Source organism: Sapajus apella, unplaced genomic scaffold, assembly GCF_009761245.1.
Source record: "Sapajus apella isolate SASKATOON/1434 unplaced genomic scaffold, GSC_monkey_1.0 scaffold24, whole genome shotgun sequence".
NCBI classification, from domain to species: domain Eukaryota; kingdom Metazoa; phylum Chordata; class Mammalia; order Primates; family Cebidae; genus Sapajus; species Sapajus apella.
The window spans coordinates 8452569-8469877 of record NW_022436964.1 but is presented as its reverse complement, the minus strand read 5'-3'; the positions used below and the strand labels follow the sequence as shown (position 1 = coordinate 8469877).

Genomic DNA, 17309 nt, shown 5'->3' with positions numbered 1-17309 from the left:
TGACTATCATCTGTTGGATTTCAGGGGCATGTGCAAAACACAGACAAGAAGCCAAACAACAGCTCAGCCAATTCCTGACTGCCTGAGTTCTGAGCTCAATCTATAACAATGCCAGCAGGGCTGCTGGGATCCATCTGCTACTCTCTCACTGATGACGGATCTGGGGTCTCTCTGGAAGAAAAGAGCTTGACGGGAAGAAAGAAGGATTAGGCCAGCTGACAATGTCTGGATTTATGAAGCTGCCCTGGAATATGGTGGAGCTTTTAACCCTTTCTGGCACTTTGCTAACCCTCAACATACCCCAGCTATTCTTTCCATTGCCCTTGTTCCTTTCATCAAGAAATGTAATTTGTGAATGCCAAAGCTCTCCTGGACACATTCTGTTTCCACACAAATTAAGTTCCCAGAATTTAATACTGCAGGAAGGCTTGAGATCTTTCAGCCCAACTCACTAATTTTACGGACGAGATAACCTAAGCCTGAGGTTAATCCTAAAATGTATCATCAGTCATGGTAGAGCCAGGCTGGAATCCACATTCCCAGACTCACCGTGGGTATGTGGTGGGCATAGTCCTTTATATTCCCGAGCTAAATAGGGGAAAATATATATATATATATCTTTTCACTTTTTAAAACTTTTTTTGAGACGGAGTCTGGCTCTGTTGCCCAGGCTGGAGTGCAGTGGCACGATCTTGGCTCACTCACTGCAACCTCCACCTCTCAGTGTCAAACGATTCTCCTGTCTCAGCCTCCTAAGTAGCTGCGATTTACAGACACGTGCCACCACCTTTGGCTAATTTTGGCATTTTTAGTAGAGACAGGGTTTCACCATGTTGGTCAGGTTGGTCTCGAACTCCTGACCTCAAGTGATCCATTCACCTTGGCCTCCCAAAGTGCTAGGATTACAGGCGTGAGCCACCGCACCTAGCTGTTATCTTTTCTCTGTTGCATTTTAAGGCGGAAACATGACTTTCCCCTTTACTTAAGTTACTTTTCACAATTTGTTCTTTTGTCCCTGGAAGTAGGAAGACTTCATAAAGGGAAATGAAGAATGCTAAACGGTTTCAGCAGAGACTGGAAGCTTGAGGGCAGCGATCACATCCTGTTCCCTGCTATATGCCCACTGGCTACCCGGAACCATGGCACAGAGCAAGCTCTCAAAAACCATATGGTGAATGAATGAATGGATCTGTGAATGAATGAACAAATCACTGATTTGATTACAGTTTGCCAATATTTCTGTCAATTAGGGAATGAATGTTTTACACTAAGATATGGAGACTGCTGTGGAGTCTCTCTGTCTTCATCAGTAAGTTAGGTGCTTACATAAAACCAGAAAGTGCCTTTTCTGTATGCTAAGCAGTGTGTCAACTGATAAAGTACAGGCTTTGGAGGAGGCAAGCTTTGAATCTCATAGTGTTCACTCTGGTTACTTACTTCCAGGCGAGTTATAGAACCTTTCTGAGCCTTGAATCCCCTACTCCACCCCACCCCTTCCGTTCCCCCCACCAGCCTGTTAGGATTAAATTAGACAATGTATGCAAATTTCCTCGCACATAGTAGGTGCCGGTTAAATGTTAGTGTTACTCTATTGTATTTCCAACTGCCTAAGAGTCACGCAGGTATTCAAGTAGGTGGAGTGGCAGTTGGGGGGTAGGTATCAGACTCTGAATGAAAACTGAGGGGCTTTTTGGATGCAAACATACACAAATCATCATCATGGTTATAGTTGTCTAGTAGCCGCTTTTACTGATGGTGTGCCTTGCATTAAATATAAGCAAAGCTGCTACCATCCAGGTATTCCTCATATTCTAAAACCTCTAACCATTTCCCGGGTTTCTAAATAAATTCCTTTTCAGGAAAAAAGAAATAATCCATCCAGCTTTTTGCTTACCCTTTTGGTCTTGGTTTCCTGGTCCTGTGCTCGAGGAACTCTGTCTCCTCCTCCACTTCCGTGTCAGGGATCACGTTTTTCTGAGCAGGCTGTGGTGAAAGCATTTCCCATTCATTGTCATAGGTGACAGCCTGCAACGTAACTGCATCGGGGCCAGCCCTGCCTCGGCTCTTGTTCTTCTGTGATTGGCTGACTGGACCAGAGGCTTCCTCTAGTGCTAAAGATTCTACAAGCTTCATTTCTTCCAGAACCTGCAGCTGGGGACCCTCGCCCAAGCTGAGATCAGAGAATGGCTCCACAGTCTTGCCAAAGCACTCAGGCCCTGAGTCCCTGGCATGCAGTGACAGATCACCAACCTCACCATGGCCCAAGAGCATCCAACTCTGGTCTTGCGCAGGGCTTTCAAGAGATGATCTCTTGTCATCTTTAGAAGACATTCTCTCTGCACAGAGACCTTTTCTTTCATTTAAGTAGAGAGGCTGACATGTGTCTGGGAAGCTTGCTAACTGAGTTCCTGGCAGCCCTGTTTCTTTGGAACCTATGTACAATTCTTCTAATTCAGCCATGGTTTCTCTTTCTTCATACACCTCTGGCTTTGAGTGTGAATTTTCTTCATGGTTTATAAGTATGTAATCCGTGTGTAACACATGATGATCTTCATTCCTCTCTGTGCATCTTTCTTTCTTGTATTCTGATTGTATCTGCTCAGGCTCTTTGGTAGGAATTATTTTTTCTTCTTCCAATTCTGATATTTCCTTGCTGGCACCTAGAAGTGGAAGTTGAAAGTGAGAAGAGGAGAACAAGGTTTAATTAACACATTATGTGATTTGTGATCCTTGCAAATGATCATCTAAAAGAGGTCACTTAATATTTTTATTTTGTTTTCTTTATTTTTTGAGGCAGAGTCCTGCTCTATCACCCAGGCTGGAGTGTAATGGCATGATCTTGGCTCATTGCAACCTCCACCTCCTGTGTTCAAGCAATTCTCCCGCCTCAGCCTCCTGAGTAGCTGGGATTACAGGCACCTGCCACCATGCCCAGCTAATTTTTCTATTTTTAGTAGAGACGGTATGTCACCAGGCTGGCCAGTCTGGTCTTGAACACCTGACCTCAGGTGATCCACCCACCTCAGCCTCCCAAAGTGCTGGGATTACAGGTATGCGCTACTAGCATGTGCCCAGCTAGAAAATATTTATATTTTGTAGTCATTCGATTTTCTCGTGCACTATCAGGGATAGGTATTACATATGCGTTAGATTTTACCGCTGTTATACAGGACTTGATGAGGCATGCCTTGCAAATGTAGTTAGTTTCTCTCTAACCTCATTGGTAGAAAGAGTGTGTATTACAAATATGCACTAGTTTAATCGACGCAGCAGTTTCTTGAAGGTGGAAAAAAAATGGGATCTTTCTTACCATTTGGTGGTCCTATGTCTCCACCTGCTGGTGAATCAGAATTATCTGTTTCTACTTCCCAGTCAATGTTTGATGGAGACAAAATCTTGGAGCCTGTTCCTATAGGCAAAGAAACGGACTCAGGGTCTTCGTGAATATGCAGCACAACCAGCTGGGATCCAGGTAGTCTAGTTTTGGTCTCAGCCTGCTTTCCCTCACTTCTTTGATCAGGGAGTGCAGAAAGCACTATCTCTGTTGCTCTGCATCTCAGAGACTCATCCTCTGAAGACCCAGCTTCCTCTACTGTTTCAACACCCCGGGCAGGTTCTGTGAGATGGGACAAATCAAAGGGAGGTGTGTATGGTGCCAGCGACTGCTTCAGTGAATCTTCCTCCAAAGGAGGGTCACCACCATACAGGAAGTGTTCAGGCTCTCTCAGTAAATCTTCATCGATATTCTGGCTCATCATATCGTATTCAAAATCACCCCACGAGGCTTCGGATGAGCAGATATCATGCTTCCCTAGGTCCCCATCAACTGGTGTTTCGGGATGGCCTTCGGATAATGTCAGTTTGCTCATGTCATCTATTGTTCCTGTGGACGTGTTGAGGCCCGAGGCATCGCTGAAACTGTGGTCAAAGGCAGTTTCGCTTATATCCAGACACGTGTCCGAGGCTAGCAAAGAATCAGGGACCATGGCAGGATTCTCTGTGGCTAAACGTGGCTCCTCATCAAACAAAGCTCTCGCACCAGGCTGACTTTCAGGAGAAAAGCTGTCTGATATCCAAGAACTGTCACCTTCTGGAGTCAGCTCTTGGTGAGTTACAAAAATGCTGGTGGCCACATTTTCAATCCTTGAGATTGTTCTGTCAACTGGTTCCAAAATTGGTGCCATATCCGGGCTGCCTCCTTTTTCTGATGCTTGTAAAACTGTATTGTCATCACCATTTATTTCAGAAGGTTCAGGTGAACCTTTATCAGATGCAGGCTGAGAGGAGCCCTTAATGTCTGCTTGACTGCCGACTGGAGGCAGCGGGATGGCATTTTCAGAATTGAGTTCTGCATTGGATGGGAAAAACTCCCGTCCAACCTCATGACTGGGTTGTTCATCCATCTCTGGCTCAGCGAGACAAAGCTCACTGGATTCCACTTCAGGCCCCATGCAAGCACTGAGATGCTTCTCAGTCTCTTGTTTCACTTCAGAATCGTGATATATATCAGGGCTGTTGGAAGCCTGAGAATTGCTGTCACAGTGGCAGTGTGTCAGGATGTCAGGATCCTCACCATCTGCTTTCAAACTGAAGGGCTTCTTAGCATCCATCCATAAGTCAGGTGCCGCAGAGGCCAGCTGCCCACCCTCTTGAAAGTTGCCATGTAAAATATCTGGCACAAAGGTCCCTCGGGATTCCTCACTTGGGGTAGAGCTATCCCATTCGGAGCCTGACTTCATTATCAGCTGGATGGGAGAACTGGCAGCAGGGAAATTTTCTGTGGCAATACTTGAATTTGTCATCACACCTCGGTGTGATTTTTCTGGTTCCCACTGATTTGTTTCTTGATATTCATTAGTTGAAACATTAGATGTAACACAACCATTTTCCTCTGTGTGAGTAAAGGCTGCGTCTGGCTGATCGGAGACCGACAGCATGGTGTCCTGACACTGCTCTTGGGTAGGTGTTTCAGAGGTCAGTTCAGCAGCAGCAGCAGACACAAAGGTTTGCTCTCTTGAGTCCTTTTCTTTGATTTGGTCCAGTGTTACAAGCTGGCTAAACTTGTCAGCATCTGGGTCTGGCTGCCTTGGTTGAATGTTCCAGAGTTGCTCATGGGAGTTCTTCCCATTATCTTCCAGAAAGGCTGACTGACTGTTGTCACTGAAAGGATTAGTATAGCGTGTTTCCACAGGCTCAATATCACCCTGAACCGGTACTCCCCAGGGACCAGCATTTTGGTATACTGAAGAATTTATCTCCAACACGCCACTGGAATCAGACAGCTCCCCTTTGAATGTACTCTCAATTAGTCTCCCTTCCTGGGGTGAAGCATTCCACCACTCACTGCTGTCAGCTGAGAAGTCCAGCATTTCCAGTTGAGAATTATCTTCGTTCTTTGGTTCAGCTTTGGGAGCTACTTGCCACAGAACATCTCCTGTCTTTCCTGTTTCTGGAGAAGACCTCGTGTCCTCCTCCACTGCTATACTCTGTACTTCAGTCTTCGTTAAAGGTGAGAAATTCCAGTGATCAGGGCGGCTTTGTTGGTTGTCACAGAATGGGTTTGACTTGTTCTCATTCTCTGCTGGCTCTGAGCTGCCTAGGGGGTCAGAAATATTTTCAGATTCGGGATCGGCTGTGACCAAGAACTTATTAGATTCATTCAATGAATCCCAAGCTCTGGATTCATCCTGAGCAACGTGGCAGCTGGCCACACGGATCTCTTCCTCTACTGACTCTTCACCAGCGACACTCTCATCGTCAGACCCTGAGCTTGTTGAGATGACCCTGGCATCCTCTGGCTGCGCAATTTCAGGAATCTCACGTTCATTTTTATCCTGGTAGTTAATGATTGGACTGCTTTCCTGGTGTGTCCCTGAATGTTCAAAATATTTGCCTGTTTCAGGACTGGATAAAGAAGAAAAGGAATCACCATCAACCGAGTCATTCCAGATCTCTAAAAATGTAGGAGCTTTGTTATCAAAGCTCTTTTCAAACTCATTTATTCTGTTTTTCTCTAAATCCTTCATTTCGGTAACTATTTCTACTTGGCCATCAGTGGTAACTGGTTCAGATTCTTGGCGATGCTGTTCACGCCAATTGGCTTGGTTCTCTTCCTGATACCCAGAACTGGGTTGTTGGCCCCAGGAAGACAGTGCAACTGAAGAATCATTTAACTCAGGACTCGATGCACTTGAATGAGTATACTCACTAGAAATAGTATCTGTGTCAAAATTTCCAGATGAACCAGCTCCTGCAAGGCTATTTTCAGTCCCCTTAACATCAAGAGTTTCAGTCCCCTTAACATCAGAATTTGTGCAGCTGACAGGCATGTCACTGTCTACAGGGCCATCCCCAAAGTCAAGGCTTCGGGGAACTTTGTGAGGTGGCCCTCCACCCAGGTTCTCTGTCTCTAGAATGTGACACTCTTCCATTTTCTCAAGATCCTTCTCAGGAACAGATACATATTTTGTGAAATTCATGCCACCCGAAGTCATCTCAGTAGTTTCACCTGAATTTCTATGACTCATGAGGTGCTTTTCATAGGTATCTTTCAGCTGCAGGTTATCTGCGGACATCGCTGTTTGCACATCACAGGAGTCTAGACTGTAAGGCCCCTTCTCATACTCCAAAACTTCCTCTGGTTCCTCGGCTTGAGGACTGGAAGTGACTGCAAGGGAGCTGATTTTGCCTGATTTAACGCAGATTTCTTGATGTTCAGATGCAGCCAGAGAAGACAGTTCCTGGTCACTCTGCCCTTTTTCAGAAATCCCTGGGGCAGTCTCCACACCAGAGACGATCACCTCCTCTTCATCAAGGTGCCCACTGTCGGTGGCTCCCAGGGCTTCCTTCCTAGTTTCACTTTGTCCATTGCTATGACCTTTCCATAGATCTGGGTGTACAAAATGGCCTGGATTCTCAAGCCTCGTCACCAAGGATGCTGCGTCACTTTGCAAGGTTTCCCTCTCTGTGTCCTGATCAAGATGAGATATAAGAGTCCCTGACTCACTGGTTCCAGAGGCTACTGGAGCATCTGGGGAATGAGTATCCTTAACATTTGCTGAATGGCTGGGGATTTCAGGAGGCAATTTGCTTTGCTGTGAATCCGTGATATATGACGAGCCTGGTAACATGAACGATGACATGTCTTTATCTCTCATAACAGAATCCCAAATACTGTTTGCAATTAACTGCCCACTTTTCTCATTCAGTGTGTGGTGTTCACTGGGAGCACTGTCCTTCGTATGCTCATCAGAGGCAGGGAGCTCCCAATCTACCTGATTTGCTTCCTGATACTCCAAGCCCCAGGGTTCCAGCTGTCTCACCGTAAATCGGGTTTCTGGCTCAGTATTTTCAGCCACATATCCCTCTGTTTGACTGTCACTGGGGATTGCCACACCCCCGCTGCAGTCATCCCAGTCCAAATCATTATCCATATCCGAGATCGTTGCAGTAGACTGAGTATCCTCCAAAATCACTCTGTTCCATAAATCGAGGTTGTCAGGGGCCGTCTGCCGGGAGTTGGTGTGCAAAAGCGTGAGTTGTCGGTTTGTTTCATTGTACAGTTGCATCATGCTGGGGTCGTCGTAACTGGACTGGCTGCTTTCCCCCACGTCATCCTCCATGGAGACATTCTTACCATCTGTGTGCTCTGTCTTGAGTTCATTTTGATCCAGGTCATGAGTGGCATTTGTTTCAGAACTGTTATCTGTATGAGGTGAAGTCCACATGTCTACGTTCCCAGGACCTGAACTGATTCGATTTCCAGGTGGCTGCTGCAGTGACTGAGGAGGAATTTCAGGCTCCTCTGCAGTGGAATTACCATCTTTTGACTCAAAACCTTCCTCTTTAGCAAATGGCTTATGTTCAGTTTCTTTTTCGTCTCCAGCAAATGTTGGTGATGTGTAAGAGTCTGAGGTGGAGTAATTGGTATCTAAGGGGGAAGGCACGGAATCTTCTCCTATGTTGGATGCGCTGTAATCAGAACATTTGTAAGATAAGAAGGAATCTTCCCAAGGAGCTGGGACATCTGACCCTCCTTTCTTAATATTCTCCTCAAAAAGGTTCCAGGAATCTACCTTTTCATATACCTTGCCTCTAGTTTTAGGATCCACTAAACCATTCTGATCCTCTTTTGGTGGCTTAGAATTAATCCATGGGTGATCCAGATCAGAACCAGGATTGCCAGGTGCAAAGATACGCTCCTTGGAGTCATTGTTCCTCTTGCCCCAGATTTCTGGAGCTGCTTCATTGTTTATCTCACTGAGTGAATTGTCCAGTAGTTCTGAAGAAGAAAAGGCAAAGCCACTTTTTGCCATGGCCCACTCATTCGGGTCCCTAACAGAAGGTGTCTCGCCACTCGTTGGGTGCAAATTCCAGGTATTTTTTAAAGCTTCGGCATGATCTTCTTTACCAAACGCACTCCACGGTGGGAATGGCGCCGCAGCCACTGCTTCACCATCATCTGCAGGATTTCCCCAGGGCTCCGGCATCGCTGTGGGAGAGCGACCAGAGCGCCAAAAGGAAGCAAAGTCTTCTATCACGTGGTTTGTTCCTTGGGGAGATGTATTTGGCAAAGGTGATTTCTCCACGGGCAGGTTCTGGAATGGCAAGCTTTCCTCATTTTGGTCTTGAATATCGTTGCTGTCCAGTTCAGGCTGACCAAATTCAGAGTCCCAGGGACATGAGTTTGTGAATTCGAGGCTCTTTGGTTGAAATACAGAATCCGAGGCTCTCCTATCAATGGAGCTTGTCTTATGCTCTTTCCACGACTCAGGGCTCTGGAAAACAGATTCCTGTTCACCGGAACTCCACGCATCTGCAATATTTTTGGAGTCAATTTCCAAACCACCCCACCAGCTGCTGCACCGTGCATGGGTCTGAGGTGGCCCCACGTGACCTGTGTCAGTTGCTTCTTGGGTCATATCTTCTGTATAGAGTGAGGCTGCTCCTTCAGTGGATGGTGAGCTTTCTACTAAACTATTCATGGGTGTTGGTGGGATTCTCTTTCCAGTGTTTTTTAGCCTTTCTGGGGAAGGGGATTCATCTCCCACAAAATCTGTCAGGCTCAAATTTCTTTCAGAGTTATCTCGGGGACTTTCCCGTCTCTCGACAAACTCCTCATCATATTCCACAAAGCTATCTTTGCCAGCCCCCGACAAAAGTGAACTGGATGAATAATTAGACATGGTGGTTCCCATCCCGTCAAGTCCTTCAGGCCCAGTGGGGAGCTGTCCTTCTGACAGGTCGCTGTTGGGGAAGAAGTCATCTGCTGGGGAGTAGTCTGCAGAATGAGGAGATTGCTGGGACTGTCCAGAAGCCATGGGTGCCGGGTCGAAGTGGAAGAGGTCAAAGTGTTCACCATGTTCTCCAGACCACGCGTGTTCCTCCGCGACTGCCCCTTCAGGGATGGGGCTGTAGGAGTCAAGCCCTGGGAGGAGGCTGTGGTGAGGCCCAGCACCTTCTCCCACGGGGCTGTCATCACTGAGGAAAACAGAGCTCTCCTTGGATGAGCGGCTGCTCCTAATGGTGGCCAATCCGCTGTCTGGACTAACAAGGTCTATGCTGGCATCCACCTGAGCCTGGTTAGAATCGTTGAGATCTGGAGGGTTCTCGATAAAATTCACAGAGCTGGGCTGTGGCTCTATGTCAGAGCCATACAATTCCATAATCCCAGAGGACCCCTGGGAGAGGGGGGCACTGCCTGCCACAGCTTCTGTTGAGGACGTCCGGCTGTTGGAGACCATCTCTGGACACCTCCTGTTGATGACCTCCTTGACAACGAGAACCACCTGATCACAAGTCACCGAAGGGTCCTCTTGTTGGTACACCAGGATCTCATCACAGCCACAGTCAAAGGGCTCCAGTTCTAGACAAGGGTTCTGACACTCTTCCAGCTCACAGCAAATCTGTCAGAAGGCACAGGAATTTGGGTCATCACTCAGGTACTGTTGCACTTTGTAATTTTTCTCTCTTAACTTTTAAAATGTAAAATTAATCTGTGCTTATCATTCGTAAAAGAAGATCTCAAACTTGAAAAGTTCTCATTACTATACTACCAACCCTTCCTCCAATACTATCAAACTGCCTCTCTGTTTAATTCAAAATCAGCTGCTCGATTTTGATGGCTCCTGAATGTTTTGGGTAAAGAGGTTTAAACTGTTTAACTTCTTTCCTAACTGTACCATCATGCCATCTTCCAACGGGAATATAACTCGAGTTGCAAAAAAGCAGAAATAATGCTTGTTGCTGACAGCTATAGGAGAAGTGTTAGAATAAGGGGAATTCTCGGGGCAGGCTCTCATTTGGGAGTGGGCAGCCAGGCTGCTTGAACCTCTGATACCCTCAGAATGCAAAAGAAAGGGTATGAAAGACAAAGATGCTCCGAGGGGCTGGCCTTTCTGAACAGCACTCAGGACCCCTCTGTCCGTTTCACCCCAGGAAACGGAGGCATGAAGCCCAAAACAGAAAAAGCCAGCTTGGGAGGCAAGGGAACACTGACGGAAGGTCAGTGTGAGGCCAGAGCTGGGCTGCAGCTTTCTGATTTTTAGGGAATGTCAGGAGTATTTTGTTATGCTGGGCCTTTGAAGTGACCCCACAGGATTAGTAGAGGTAAAATGAACAATGATAATAACCACCACCCTACCGCCATGGAGCTCACATAGTCGTAATAATAATTAACATTTATTGAGGGCTTTCATATGCCAGGCATGATTCTCAGGGTTTTATGGTCATTATGTCTTTTAATCATCACAGTAATTCCACAAGGTAGAAACTCTTTTTATTTCCATTTTACTCATAAGGAAATGAAGACACAGGAAGATTAAATAACTTGTCCAGCAACACACAGCTGACCCGTGCTGGAGCCTGAGTTCTGCACCTGGCAGTCTAGCTGCAAAGGCTGACTCAGCCAGCAGTGTGACCACACACACACAAAGAGGGACTCCCTAGGCCAGAGCCGGGACTCTGGGCTTAATATTCCAGGGAGCCACCTCTGGTGATTGCTAGGGTGGGGAGGGAAGAAGAGAGGAGGTGGGTGGGAAGAAGGAAGGAGGCCTGGGGTCAGCTCAAGGGCTTTTAACTCCTTCATCGGCTCTTGTACTTTGTTTCCAATGAGCCCGTTTTCAAACTGGTTTGAAAAAGAGTCTACTGCTAAAAGCGATTTGAAAACTACTATATTGGAGGCTTCGGAGGCCTCAATCCCGTCGCTGGGAAGCCAGTGACCAAGGATGAAATTTAACTTTGAAACCAAATGCAGAGGAAAGCATTGAAAAACCACAGGCTGGTGATGCCGGTCAGAGAAGGAGATGCTCTTTCACATTTGGATTTGAGAGAGCCCGAGAGTACCCACAGGCATGTGTTAGGAGAGGGATGATGGAGCTCTTGGGGGACAGAAAGGAGATGTAGAAAAGAAAGGGGCAGAGACTGTGCCTCTAGCTGCCCATGGATACATGAGGCATTGAATCCATTAGTGAGGAAAAATGTGTCACGAAGCGTCCTGTGCCTGTGTGGCTCCGATTATAATGAATCATGTATGCTCTTACATTAGTTATTAAGTACACCTGGTATATCCAATGGCCTATTTTGATTAATTTTATCTAATTCTTTTAAATTTCCCAGGCCTTCGGTTAAAGGACTCCGCTATCGACCTGGAGGGTAATTGATTACCTAGTCAGAGTTCTGGTACCTAGAGACAAACTAACTTTGATTAAAGCATCAGATCGCCAGGTCTTAAACACTGGGCACCAAATGGGGACTTTTGGTTAAAGGCTAAAGGCTAAACCTTGTTAGTTGTGATCAGGGACCAATCCTAGAAGAAAATAGCACCCCAGGGAGGACTTGCTCTTTTTGGGGTGAGAAAGATCTAATGTTTTGCACTATGGATTCAGTCAAGAAGACAGATGACTTTGGGGCTTTCTTGAAAGGCCAAATGTACAAAATACCCCCAACATTTCCTAAAACTCAAATCTCTAGGACTCTATATCCTGGGCTACTTGCTCGTGAGCCACCAATCTCTTCTGTCTTGCACTGTGTGTTCTGAGAGCCAGCAGTTTAGAGTGCAGGGAAACATGCCCGGGGTCAGGGGAGGGGCTCACCTGACTGCACAGCTCTAGGTTTTCTGAGTACACAGCAATCTGTCGCCTCGGCTGCTGCTCCTCTGACAGATAGCTGGCGAACAGGATGAGGACATCAAAACCAAACTTGTCTGTAAATGCTTTCAAGTCACTGGTAATATTGCTGTGAAACAGACAATTCTGAAACAACAACAAGAAATTTGAGATTAATGTCAAACTGCCCAGTTGTGTGGAGTTGTGCCACAAATTTGTCCTGTCTTATGATGTATTTAGGACACATATTTATTATTTAAGGCAGGTGAAATAGTTTGCTTTGAGAAAGAGTGAAAACTTTCATGCTATGGCTTAAAATACACTTTATTTTCCCAAACTATGTAAGAAAGGAGCTTTTGCCATTAAGAAGAGTTTAGACAAAGAACAAATATCCTAAACATTTTTTTTCTAAAATATTTATTCAGATACTTAATTTCAAATCCTATTTTTCCTCTTACTGCTTTTAGGATCTATAGGAGTATCTGCTATTGTTACAATTTATCACAAGAAAAATAGAAGGAAGCCTCTAGGCATGGCGGCTCACGCCTTTAATCCCAGCACTTTGGGAGGCCAAGATGGGCATATCACCTGGGGTCGGGAGTTCAAGACCTACCTGACCAACATGGAGAAACCCCGTCTCTGCTAAAAATACAAAATTAGGCCGGGCGCAGTGGCTCACACCTATAATCCCAGCACTTTGGGAGGCCAAGGCAGGTGGATCACAAAGTCAAGAGATCGAGACCATCCTGGTCAACATGGTGAAACCCCGTCTCTACTAAAAATACAAAAAAATTAGCTGGGCGTGGTGGCACATGCCTGTAGTCCCAGCTACTCAGGAGGCTGAGGCAGGAGAATTGCTTGAACCTAGGAGGTGGAGGTTGCGGTGAGCTGATATCGCGCCATTGCACTCCAGCCTGGGTAACAAGAAAGAAACTCCATCTCAAAAAAAAAAAATACAAAATTAGCCAGGTATGGTGGTGCATGCCTATAATCCCAGCTACTTGGGAGGCTGAGGGAGGAGAATTGCTTGAACCTGGGAGACGGAGGTTGTGGTGAGCTGAGATCATTCCATTGTACTCCAGTGACAAGAGCAAAACTCCATCTCAAAAAAAAAAAAATGAAAGAAAAGAAAAGAAAAATAGGAGGAAGTTACTATTTCCTCCTGTAATTTTTTTCTAATGATTATTATTAACTCCAAGCAGAAATTCCTAATAATGAACATAGCTGAGTTTACTAGGTGATTTTTATTTCATTATAGAATTCTGAGAGATATTTTAAAGAGCTGTGATGTCAGATTTGCTTGTTGTATGTGGCAGCTGTGGAGCAATGAATAACTACAGAAAGGGATCCCAATATCTCAGAATCCCCAGGTGTGGCTCACATTTGCAAAAAATGTTCTGGTCACTTCAAGTTTTATTTACTTTTATGTATGTATGTATTTTTGAGACAGGGTCTCATCTGTCACCAAGGCTGGAGTGCTATGGCATGATCTTGGCTCACTGCAACCTACACCTCCTGGGCTTAAGCAATCCTCCCACCTCAGCCTCCCAAGTAGCTGGAACTACAGGTGTGCATCACCATGCCCAGCTAATTTTTTGCATTTTTTTTTTTTTTGAGACAGAGTTTCGCTCTTGTTACCCAGGCTGGAGTGCAATGGCGCTATCTCGGCTCACCGCAACCTCCGCCTCCTGGATTCAGGCAATTCTCCTGCCTCAGCCTCCTGATTTTTTGCATTTTTTTGTAGGCATGAGGTTTTGCCATTTGGCCCAGGATGGTCTCGAACTCCTGGGGTCAAGAGATCTGCTAGCTTTATCCTCCCAAGTACTGGGCTTACAGACCTCAGCCACCACACCTGGTCCATCTTCAAGTTTTCTTAATTATAATGAGAGCCACTTTGTCTGCATGGGTATCTCTCTTGCTTAAAGTAGTACAGTGAAGAACATATGCTAGCCCCTAACATAATGCCTGGCATATACTAGTTGTTCAAGAAAGGTTTGTTGGACAACTGGAGAGACGGGTACACAAAATCAACCTGTGCTACCTAATCCATAATCTTCTGTCACAGTCCACATACATATCTATCCTAGCACATATACGATCATACTACATCATTCATCAGCCGACCGTCTATTGTGTCACTCAATAAAAAACACCATGATGTGCACTCAAGGGACTTAAAGAATTCTGTTGATTTTTTCTGATTATAATCACAATCAGAATTATGCCTGCCACTGGTAAGATATTAAAACAACACAGAAATGTGTACCACAGAAAGTGGAAGTGCCACACACATCTCCTAAGCCAGCCACTGTGAAGATGTGGACAGTGCAGTGCAGAGAGTTGCAGATTTCCCCATGCCCACATTCGTGTCTATGTGTTTGTTCTTTGAAACTTGTGGACTGGGTATCTGTAGCTTAGACTATTTACCAGTCACTTCAAATATTCATCATATCCATACTCTGTAATTCTGCTGACTTGAATCTCAAGGTCTGTGAGGCCCTGAAGAGGACACACAAGACCCTAGATAGACAAGCAGGTAGGCCCTGTCAATCACTGGCTTCCATGTTTCGAGGAGGCTTTGCTGTCTACCGTGAGGCAGCCACTCTCATCTGGCATCTTGCCAGGCTACTTTCCCTTTTTACGTTGCAAGGAATTGCACATGCGAATCTGCAAAGGTCTCAGGACCTATTCTTATGCCAGTGAACATCAAGGATCTATTGTAATGACATTTATGATCAAATGCATCATGTGCCTTTAGAACATATGCTTTTGGAAGTGTATATTCTAAAGTGTGTACTGTCAGCTTTCATGCTTTTTTAAAATTTATTTTCCAACTGGCGTAATGACAATCTTTAAGTAGATTTTTAAAAAACTAATTTGGCCAGGTGCGATGGCTCACACCTGTAATTGAAGTACTTTGGGAGGATGAGGTAGGTGGATCACCTGAGGTCAGGAGTTCGAGACCAGTCTGGTCAACCTGCGGAAACCCTGTCTCTACTAAAAACACAAAAATTAGCTGGGTATGGTGTTGGGTGCCTGTAATCCCAGCTACTTGGGAGGCTAAGGCAGAACTACTTGAATCCGGGAGGCGGAGGCTGCAGTGAGCTGAGATCACACGATCGCAACATAGCCTGGGAGACAGAGGGAGACTTCGTCTCAAAAAAAGAAGAAAAAAGATAAAGAAAGAAAAAACACAGAAAAAAAAATTAATCTACCCATATAGAAGTAGACATCAAATATTTAGGAGGTTTTTTTTTTTATAATCAAAACTCATACAGTTTTCAAGTGTGTTCGAGATAAAATTATTTCAAATCATCATTGAGGATGAATCAAGAACCTCAGTGCTAAACTTGTTGCCATTATAAATTGTAAAAGATATAGCCCTGAGGGAAAAAAAAAAAAAACAGGCTACAACTAACTGCATCTTATTTCCAGCAACTGAAGGCTTCAGCACAATAAATCTTACAGTTTTCCTTTTCAAATATTTTTTCACTATGTATATAAAGGCCTCCAAATACACTTATAAACCCTCAAAAGAAGACACACATTTCTAATGGATGTTTACATATAACAAATTCTCACTACATCTGGCTGGGTCACTAAAACAGGGGGCAGGTTTTATTTGGATCTGAGCACAAGATTAGGAAATCAGTAGGATCATCACTGTTCAAAGCCACACTTGTGGAAACTTTCCTATTCAAAAATGCTGGCTGATCTCCAAACTGTTCGAATTCTTCTGTGTTAAACTGATGGCTCCAGGACCTTGCTGGACTCAGGTCCAGCAGCACTGGCAGCACCAGGCATCTTCTTGGACGTGCAGAGTCTCAGGCAACACCCCAGACCTACTGAAGCAGGATCTGCATTTTCCAACAGTCCTAGGAACTTGAAAGCACGTTGAAATCTGAGAAGCACTGCTCCACAGAGGCATTTGTTAGTCCATATATTTTGCTATGAACCAGTCCTTTGGACCCTCTGAGCACTGTCACAGGACTTGTACTGACTCATGCTGCCAGCTCTTTGTTCCTAAGGCAACTTCATCATAAAAGTTCCCTTAGGGTGTGCATTTCTGGGCTGATTTGCTATAGGTTCTCATTTAGCAGGTTGGGCACTGAATAAAGTCTATATTTTCTTTTTCTTTTTTTTTTTTTTCAGATGGCATAGATAATGTTTGTTTTTAATTTGTAAATTTTATTTTCCTCTAAGGTCTGGGATACACGTGCAGAACGTGCAGGTTTGTTACGTAGGTTTATGTGTGCCGTGGTGGTTTGCTGCACCTATTGACCCGTCATCTAGGTTCCCTTCCCTCGCCCTCCTACCCTCCAATAGGCCCCGGTGTGTGATGTTCCCCTCCCTGTGTCCATGTGTTCTCATTGTTCGACTCCCATTTATCAGTGAGAACATGTGGTATTTGGTTTTCTGTTCCTGTGCTAGTTTGCTGAGGATGTTGGCTTCCAGCTTCGTCCATGTCCCTGCAAAGGACATGATCTCATTCCTTTTTATGGCTGGTTACAGACTGTATTTTCATCTTGTCCCTCAAGTTTTCTAGCTCAGTTTTCCTCTGGGTGACCCCAAATTCCACAGGACCAAATGAAGCGCTGATAAATAAAAAAACTATGTGAATCAGCTAGGCAAGTTAGAGAAACAAAATACATTTTACATTAACCCTAAAACAGATTCTTATCAGCTACCTACCCTAACAGAGTTGTCCAGGCCAGATTTGATCTTACTGGTCTTAGGATAACGTCAGAGTTTCATGTCTAAAACAGAATTAAACGAGGGAATGAGTGAGAATCTTGGGGATTCCAGGAGGCAGAGTGTGTTTGTTCTGCTTTTATGCCGGTGTTGTTTGCATAGGAGATAATTTATTATTGTCTTCTAGCTACGCAGGGAGTCATGTGCTGCGGTGGCTCTTATGTTGCCGACAAGCTAGGCTGACGATGAATAAACAGCACTTCATCATCAACACAACCCAACTGTACATACAGGTTGGCATTTTATTCCCCCCATCTGCCTTCTACCTGATAAATTACTGTTTTAGTTACATGTATACAAATACTATTTGTTTATCTGCTCAAATGTCTCCACGATGTTCCCCCTAAATTACAATTATATACATGCACACATATGTATCTCCTACTCAATTTGTTAAGGATTTAGACAATAAAAGCACTTCCCCCTGAATTTACCACCCCCACCCCAACCACA

The 17309-nt window shown here is 45.0% G+C and overlaps 1 protein-coding gene across 18 annotated transcripts in view; it reads right to left on the bottom strand.

Annotated features, from left to right (window-relative positions):
• Positions 1-17309, bottom strand: part of PRUNE2 (prune homolog 2 with BCH domain) — a 307395-nt gene that overhangs the window by 98481 nt on the left and 191605 nt on the right. For all 18 annotated transcript variants that reach the window (XM_032290660.1, XM_032290671.1, XM_032290665.1 and 15 more), the window contains exons 7-9: positions 12093-12251; positions 3311-9905; positions 1895-2660 (exon numbers count right to left, since the gene is read on the bottom strand). In XM_032290660.1, the coding sequence (XP_032146551.1) occupies positions 1895-2660; positions 3311-9905; positions 12093-12251 (7520 nt within the window). The remainder of the gene's footprint in view (positions 1-1894; positions 2661-3310; positions 9906-12092; positions 12252-17309) is intronic.